Source organism: Belonocnema kinseyi, chromosome 3 (genome assembly GCF_010883055.1).
Source record: "Belonocnema kinseyi isolate 2016_QV_RU_SX_M_011 chromosome 3, B_treatae_v1, whole genome shotgun sequence".
Taxonomy (NCBI): domain Eukaryota; kingdom Metazoa; phylum Arthropoda; class Insecta; order Hymenoptera; family Cynipidae; genus Belonocnema; species Belonocnema kinseyi.
Genome location: NC_046659.1, coordinates 5,194,442 through 5,203,995, shown reverse-complemented (window position 1 = coordinate 5,203,995; position 9,554 = coordinate 5,194,442). Strand labels below are relative to the sequence as shown.

The following is a 9,554-nucleotide window of genomic DNA, read 5'->3' as shown; positions in this document are numbered from 1 at the left end:
TAAAGTTATACATGTTATTAATAATTTTAGGCTTTCAAACCAATGGCGCAATGTGCAGCAACAATAATTAGAGAGAATGGATTTGAAAAAATGATCAAATTAATACAAAAACGCTCAACGAATTTAACTGTCGGAGAGAATGGTGATCTGCCACAGCGGGCTAATATTTTAGTTACAGAAGTGTTCGATACAGAGTTGATTGGAGAAGGTGCACTTTCAACTTTTCACCATGCTCATCAATTCTTACTAGAAGTAAGCATTACTGCTTTTACAAAAAATTTTAAGTATTAGCTTCCCGTAGTTTTTATATTTCAGAAAGATACCACGAACTCAACATTCAGGCTCGCATGTAAATTTCATCGAAAAGGGTAACGCTATAATTGAGCTGTTCTCTAGAAAAACCACCTATATAGTTTTCGATCTACTAGGCCAAAACGAAAATGGTTTTTATATTTAGCTGTAAAAATATTCCACTCTAGCTCTACTGGGTTTAGAATTCAGATCAACAGATCGACGGTCGGTTGCTCTTACCCATGAAGCTACGGAGGGAAACGAGATTAATTTTTTTAGAGCCTGTGTCACGCGAATTGACAAAGTTATTCTAAGTCTTTTAAGATTTTTTAATTTCCAATCTTATTAGATAAATGAATTTTAATGTTATGTTTGTTGAATAGGGTAGTGATATAGTTTTTGTTGTTAATAAGTGTTTTAAAATGGTATTAAATATGGTTAACGCCAGCCTCAAAAATTCTAGTTGTAGAGTAATTTAAAAAATTTTAAATAGTGCTGGGACGGGGATGTTGGATATTGGTTATCAAACACATTTATGACGGAGAGTGCTTATTCGTATTGTAAATATTAAATACTTTAAAGATGTTTTCTGGTTTGCACACACGGATTTAAAAAGTTTAATTTAGAATTTACGGTTATCATATGTCAGTTATGTTTGTCTTACCGTGAAGAATAGTTCGGGGGCTTTAGAAAAATCGGTAAGATGTATATTTGGCACTAAAGCAGGTACATGGATAATACCGGGAAATGACTAACAATTTTTTGAAGCCAGGAAAAAATTCAGAAATTTCAGTGAATTCATGTTTGTCCGGGATATCGGTTAATTCAAAGTTTAAATAAAAACAGTAATACACTAACTTTAAATGTCATTTGATGCCATATTAAATAATGCGGTAAATGACGAAAGTTAGCAATTTCTGAAATGATTTACCAATTAAGGTTCTGCTCAATTAGTTACCATTAGCACAACGTGTACAATTATTTATCTCCGGCGTCCATTATTTTTATGTATTATATGAAAGATAAATATCTTTGATTATATTACTTTATATTGTTTTTATTAAATATACTCATCTCTGATATACTGAAAGAAATGATAAAATAATTTAAATAATAATTATAGAAAAAAAATAGTTTATTTTTTATTTATGTATTTTTAAATTTGTTTAAAAATTTACATACAATATAATATATTTATGCATATTAACTGTTATTAACTATCTAAAACTATCTAAACTATCTAAAAACTTTTAAACCATCTCATTATTTTTGAAAATGAGTCAAATTTTTCTACTATTTTGTTATTAAATTTTTAAAAATTTTAAAAGTGGCCTTAAAATATTTAAGATTTTTAAAAAATTTAATGTTTTATAATATTATCTAAGAATTAAATTCTTCAAATACAAAATTATTACAAAATTTCCAAACCATTCAATTTTTAAATTATTTTTAAAGCTTTTAAAACTTCTGATTATATTTTAAAATGAGTCGAATTTTTCCTATATATTTTTTCTTAACTTTTGAAAACTTTAAAGAAGCTTCTTAAAAATATTTCAGATTTTTCAATTAAAAATTGTTTAATCTTTTAGAATATTCTTCAAGAATTAATTTTTCCAAATATGAAATTATTTACAAATTTCCAAACCATTCAATTTTTAAATTATTATTAATTATTTTTAAAACTTTTAAACCTTCTGATTATATCTTAAAATAAGTTGAGTTTTTCCCATATATTTTCTTAAACTTTTAAATTTTAAAGAAATTTTCTTAAAACTCATTTAAAATTTTTATTCCGTTCAATTTTATATTATTTGGAAATCTTGTTGAAACATTGAAACCAGCAGATTATATTTGAAAACGAGTAATGCTTTTAATAATTTCTTGTTTCAATTTTAAAACTTTAAAGAAGTATCCTTAAAATAATTCCAATTTTTCTTTTATAAATGTTGAAATCTTTTTAAATCTTTTCTAACATCTGACTATATTTTAAAATGATTTCAATTTTTCTTACATTTTATTATAATTTTGAATTTTTTAAAGAAGTTTCCTGAAATAATTGCAGATTTCTCTTTTAAACACTTTCTAATGTTTTAAAATATTTCATAAGAATCTATTTTGCAAATATAAAAACACGGAAAATTGTATTCCGTTCAATTTTTAAGTTACTTACAAATCTTGTTGAAACATTTCAACAATCAGATTTTCATTCGAAACGAGTCAGACTTTTCATAGTTACTTCTTTAAATTTTGAAACATTTAAAGAAGTTTCCTTAAAATATTTCAGATTATTCTTTGATTTTTTTTAATCTTTACAAATATCCTCTAGGAATTAATTTCTCCAAATATATAATGATTAAAAATTCTTAAAGCACTCAATATGATAATTTCTTTAAAACTTTTGATCCATCCTATTATATTTCTAGAAGTCAAATTTTTTCCGCCATTTAAAAAAATTTTTAAATTTGAAATACTTTCTGCCTGTAGTTACAAAATTTGTTTTTTTTGTTATTAAAGTATAATTTAGTAAGGTACATAATTATCTCACAGTATTAAAAAATGTACCAATAAATAGAATTATGTATTTGAAAATTTCGATTAACTAAATTAATAATGCATAATTCATAATCATTATTATTAGATTTATACATATAACCTCATTTCATATGGTCACATGTTTAAGAATATTATTGAAGCAGTTTGTCAGAAAAGGTCCTGACTTCAAAATAAAAAAATTAAAACTTTCCTCGGAATCTAAAGCCAAAATTTTTTAATTTCTTAAACCCTTTCCACATTCTGAAAAAGAATCTAAAATTTTATTTCAAAATCTTCAAAAATCTAAATTTTCTTTTATCTTTTAAATGTCCTCAATATTACAATTATTCGTTAAAGTTTCAAAATTATGTTTTTAATGAATTTTAATTTTTTCTATTTTTTTTTAATTGTGCAAAATTCTAAAAATTAATTTTAAAAATCTTGAAATCTTTTTAAATATTCTCTTTAAATTAACTTTAAAAATAAAAAAAAAATCAATGTAAATTTTCTTAGGAAATTTGAGAAAACTTTTTTATCCTCTTCAGATCTTTCAAAATTCTTAAGAAGCTTTTTCTTTCGAAATCTTAAAAATCTATATTTCGCTCAACATTTGTCGGCATCACAGCAAATAACAAACTGAAATCACCCACTAAAATCATATTCATGCAGAATGCAATCATTCAGATTTTCGAACAAATTTAAAATCATTTTCACAATTTTCAAAGGTAATGAAAGAATATTCTTCAGATTCATGTGAAAATTTAAAAGGATTTTTTGTTTTTAAAAATGAATTGTTAGATAACATTAAAAAAAAAGATTTATAAAAATGCTGGGAAAAAATCTAAAATATCTGCGGCAATTTTTTTAATTTTTTAAGGCTTAAAAATTTTAAGAAAAATTTGGGCGTTGAAGAATAAATATTCTATAAAAAAAGAATTCTCAACTATGAAGATTAATTTTAAACCAATAAGAAAATAAATAGAGTAGTGAAAGTTTGAACTAAAAAATTTTTCTTGTTGAGTACTTCATTTTTCAATCCAAAATTTGAAATAAAAAAGTTAATTTTTAACTAAATATTTGAATTATCATTGAAGAAAGAAATTTCCATACAAGCTTTATTGCCGACTACAAAAAACGAATTAAAAAATTTCTCCATTTAAAAAAGTTTAGTAATTAAAAGTAGTTTTCTTAATACTTACACAATTTTTTAAATGTTCATATTCGTGACATTTTAAATTCAATTACCTAAGAACCTATCAGGAATTTCATTGTTCCGGACTTTTCTAATTTAAGAATTTTCAATTGTTTTCGGAAATTGATGAGTGTTGATACCTTTGTTTACCGGATTCTTGAATCAACGCATTTTTCAAATGTTTTAAAAAGTTTAAAAATAATTTTAAATTTTCTTTAAAAAATTTGTTTTTTAAATGACAAATAACTTCAAACTTTCCCCGAAATGTTAGGCCAAAAATTTTTAATTTCACAAAACCTTTCCAAATTCTGAAATAGAATCCAAAACTTTATTTCAAAATCTTCAGAAATCTAAATTTTCTTTTATCTTTTAAAAATCTTCCGAATATTATAATTATTTTTTAAGTTTTAAAATTATACTTTAAAAGAATTCTAATGTTTCCTATTTTTTTAGTTGTGCAAAATTATGAAAAATACCTTAACATTTTCCAGAATCTTTTTTGGAAATTTTTTTAAATGCTTCGAAAAAGTTGTAGAATATTTTCTCAAAATTAATGTTTCATAATTTTGATCATTTTCTTTAAAAATCTTGAAATCTTTTTAAGTATTCTCTTAAAATGAGCTTTAAAAATAAGAAAAATGTTAAATTTGTTTAGGAAACTTAAGAAAACTTTTGTATCATCTTCAAATCTTTCAAAATTCTTAAAAAGCTTTTTCTTTTGAAATCTTAAAAAATCTCTATTTCGCTCAAAATTTGTCGGCATCTCAGCAAATAACAAACTGAAAACATCCACTAAAATCATATTTATACAGAATGCAATCAGACAGGTTTTCGAACAAATTTAAACCCCTTTTGCCAATTTTGAAAGGTTTTAATGAAAGAATATTCTTTAGATTCATATGAAAATTTTGAAAGGATTTCTTGTTTTTAAAAATAAATTGTTAGAGAAAATGTTAAAATATTTCTAAAAATGCTGAGAAAGAATCCAGAATATCTTCGGCAATTTTTTAATTTTGTAGGATTTAAAAATTATAAGAAAAATTTGGGTGTTGAAGAATTTAGAAGTTTTGAAATGGTTAAAAATATTTTAGAAGTTTAAAAGATTTCCTAATATGTATAAAGTATTTGTAAATACGACGAATTTTCAAGAATTAGTTAAATACTCTATAAAAAAACTATACTCAACTAAGAAGATTAATCTTAAACCAATAAAAAAAGAAATAGAATAGTTACTAAAATAATTATTAAGACTTTGATTAATAGTCTTTGAAATTAATCTTTCAATTTAAAAAAACCCTGTCATTATTTGCAAGATTACATAATTTTTCCACTTTTCCACAACATTTAAAAAAATGCAATGACCCTAACAAGTCTTTCAGGTTTCGTGTAAAAGAAATACTTAACTTACGTCATGCCCCATTTGTTTTCTAAATCAACATTCATACCTTTCGTAACACAAAAGTTATAATTAGCCTATTGACTGAACTGTACTTCAATACATTTTTTCAATTTCATTACACAAAAAAAACTTTATTTATTTGATCAAATAGTGGACAATAGCCCAATTGCAGTAACATTATACTAATCTAGGTATAATCGTTTAGTATTTTTAACCGGATCTTTGAATAAAATTCGCAGTACGATATTCCAAAGACGCTATGGCCTCTATCGTGCCAGTCGTTCGCTGTATTACATATTCAGTTTAGAGGCGAATTAAAACCATAATTTGTCTTCAATTTTGCGATGTAAAAAGATGTCGTATTTCGTAGCGATCTTCTAGGTGCATGTAAATTAATGCTCTCGAGCAGTTCCTTACATGTTACAATCCCGTTTACAATTTTGTGAAAAATAGGAGATATTGTGCTTTTCGATTGGACTTTCATGAACTCATATTTAAAATAGCCACCCACTAATATAACTATTAAACCATTATAGTATCTTTCCATGAAATCCCAAAGCTTTGAACTTCTGGATTAATCTCATATGATTAACTTTGTCGAATGCTTTCGAAAAATCTGTATAAATTGCATCAACTTGTAATTTCCTATCTAGTGCCTGATTTATGAATTGGGTGTAAATGGTTAAGTTAGAACATGTTGTTCTACCGGAAATAAAACCATGCTGTTCATCCACCACATTATTCATGCTCCAGACGGATGTTTTATCTGTAACTATGCTCTGAAATATTTTGACAATTGAATTAATAATATTACGGGTCTGTAGTTTTTTATGTCAGCTTTATCACCCGCTTTGTATACAGGAGCGTACATACTATGCATACAATTAAAAAAAATCGGTTTTGAAAGATTTTTAATTACATGCTTAGAAACTTTTTTAATACTTTAAAAATGTTTCAAGAGAATGAAAGAATATTTTTAAGATTAATACGAAATTCGAAAGGATTTTTTATATTAATTTTTGTATAAAATTTAAAAAGATATTAAAATTTTTTAAACATTTCTATAAATTTCGCGAAAAAAAATCGGAATATTTGAAACAAGATTTTTAATTTTTCAATATTTTTTAAAATTTTAAGAAAAATTCGCTTCCGTTTAAGACATTTAGAAATTTTAGAAGATTCTGAGTGATTAAAAAATGTATATTTCCGAAAAATTACCTAACATTTTTTTTAAACCAACTTTAATTTACAACACAAAAAATGGATTTTCTACTAAGATTAATTGTCAAGCATTAAAAAGACAAATAAAATAGTTCAATTTTCAACCCAAAAACAACGGATATAAAAAAGATTAATTTTCAATAAAAAGAAGAATTTTTAACCTAGAAAATTAATTTTCTAGTAAAAAACAACAAACTTGAAAACAAAAATCTTAAAATTGTCAACCAAATAGATGAATTTGTTACTGAAAAAGATCAATTTTGAAGCATAAATATAATAGTTAAATTTTCAATTCAAAATCAACAAATTTTCAAAAAGAGTTTAATTTTTAATGAAAAAGATGATTTTTTAACCGGGAAGATAAATTTTCTACCAATAAACAATTAATTCAAATAAAATATAGTAATCTTTAAAAATAAAAAAAGTATTAATTTTCGATAAAAATGTTTGTTATTTTCCACCATTTTTTATTTTCTCAACCGTTATGTACTAAAAGAATGACCAACAAAAAAGTGGGTTGTGCGAGAGACCAAAGTATGGTATCTATACGTATTTTGGGGCTCTGAACATGAATCTAATATCAGTTTTTCCGCAGCAGGTCTGGGTTTTCCCCTCGATGCGGAAAATTTCCTAGTAAATCAGCTTTTTTGGGTATAAATTACCTTTGGTATTAAAATCATCTAGAAAAAAGTCAGGTATAATATCTATATATATTTTTTTTTGGTGCGTTGAATATGAGCCTGACATTATTTTTTCCCTAGTACCTCAGGGTATTCCCCTAGACGCGGAAAATTCCCTAGAAAATCAGCTTTGTTGTGTATAAAGTAACCCTTGTTATTAGAATCGTTTGCATAATAGATTTATGTTTTTTGTGCTTTGAATACGAATCTGACATTATTTTCCTCTCATCATCTCAGGGTTTTCCCCTAGATGTGGTGAATTCCCTGGGGAAGCAGTTTTTCTGTATAGGGCGTAACCCGGGTTTAAATAATCTGCAAAGCGATCCGAATACGATATCTTGATTTATTCTGGGTTGTTGAATACGAACGTGATCTTTTTTTCCCCCAGGAGGTCAGGTTTTTCCACTAGATGCAGAAGATTCCTTAGAAAAGCAGGTTTTCGTGTAGCGAGTTACCACTGGATATGAAGTCATCTGGTATCATTATATATTTCAGATGCTGAATACCACTTGTTGATCCTACAAAAATCCTTCTACCATCCCTTCATTTAAAGCTTGGATTGTTCAAACAATTCGTAAAAGCCCTAGACAAAGACGGTGGATGCTTTCCTTATTTTGATAATAAATTTCCTGCTTCTTCTGAGAACAAACTGAAAGAAGGTATTTTGGATGGTCCTAAATTACGCACCATAATCAACGATTACCAATTCATGGATGTAATGAATGATGTTGAAAAGGCGACATCGGCCCGTTTCAAGAAAGTCACACAATAATTTCTAGGTAATAAAAGAAGTGAAAATTATAGGGAGATATCTACTGTGGTTAAAAACTTCAGGAATTTAGGTTTTTTGATGAATCTCAAATTACGTTTTCTTCATGTACACTTGCATTACTTTCCAAGTAACTACGGAGATTTTAGTGAGGAGCAGGGAAAGTAATTCCATCAGGATATCAAGACAGTGGAGCGATGGTATCAAGAACGATGGGATGAGCATATGCTGGCATGCTTTGGCTGAATGTTGAAAAGGTATTGTAAGAGAAAAGGAACAAAGAGTACAAGAAACCCATTTCATAGATCTTACAATGATAAACGTGTGCGCAAGACCAGAAAAACAATATAATTCTAATTCTAGTATGGGAAAAGCCTAACCTGTTGAGGAAAAAAAGGTCAGATTCGTATTCAGAACCTCCAACACTCGTCAAGATATGATTTTCTGGTCGCTTTCCAGCTGAATTCAATACCAAGAGTATTGCATGTAGAAAAAAGTTAATTTTCTAGGGAATTTTTCGCGTCTAGTGAAAAACACTTTCGGGTTGAGGGTAACGTAATGTCAAATTCGTATTTAGCGCACCAAAATACATATTGATATTATGCTTTGAACTATTTACACACGATTTAAAAAACAAGGGCAATTTCATACCCCGAAAAGCTGAATTTTTAGAGAAATTTCGGCGTATAGCCATGCTTGCTGTTCGCTAACCATCGTTGACAATGGGTTTCATACAAATACGAACAACAGTTTTACGAAACCAAGTACAAAGTATTCCCTTTTGAGATTTATTACTTTCTTTTTTAGTTCAAGATACACGTCTGTTTTTCCTTACAAACTTTGTACCTCCTATTCATATCTACCACCTCTATTCCTTTTAATTAGAAATAGGGCACGCTAAGAAACCCTCGATTTATGGAGATATTTTAACGGAGAGGACAGGAAAAACTAGAACATACCTTTTACTCGTAGTTTACCTTTTTCTGCCTTCATCGCCTGTATGTTTAAACGTTTCACTTTTGGTACCTTCGTCTGTTGGTCCTTCCGTCACTTTAAATTTTTCTTTTTCTTGCTTATCCGTTTCCGTGTATCAAAAATGTTCTAGAAATGACAAATTGATCGTCCATAGCCCCGATTTCGTTTACTGTCCTCGAGCAAGCGCCACTTCAAGCTTCATTAGAAAAATAAATCCTGTTACTTGTCGGCAAAAATTTTTTTTCATGTCTACGCCCATCTCGTATTTAGTTAATTTCTGTCACTGTGACACTAAGCCAAAACCGCAAGATGCGAAAAGAAGAAACACTTGAGATACGAGGCCAAAACATGGACGGGCAAGGGAAAAGCAGCGAAGTACTTTTCCTGCAAACTTCTTGTCGAGGCAAGGAAGAATGAGGGACTGCAATTAATTGGTCACCAGGTTTTAACGTGTTCGTTATATAGCAGAGTGGAGTCTACAGGACGAGTTCTATC

The 9,554-nt window shown here is 27.4% G+C and overlaps 1 protein-coding gene across 5 annotated transcripts in view; it reads left to right on the top strand.

The window, feature by feature from the left end:
• The window catches only part of LOC117168834 (protein arginine N-methyltransferase 7), a 228,998-nt gene that overhangs the window by 181,601 nt on the left and 37,843 nt on the right, over window positions 1-9,554 (top strand). For all 5 annotated transcript variants that reach the window (XR_004466560.1, XM_033354683.1, XM_033354685.1 and 2 more), the window contains exon 4: window positions 31-252. Coding sequence is in view for 4 of the 5 variants with exons in the window: in XM_033354683.1 (XP_033210574.1) it covers window positions 31-252 (222 nt within the window). In the remaining variant the exon portion in view is untranslated. The remainder of the gene's footprint in view (window positions 1-30; window positions 253-9,554) is intronic.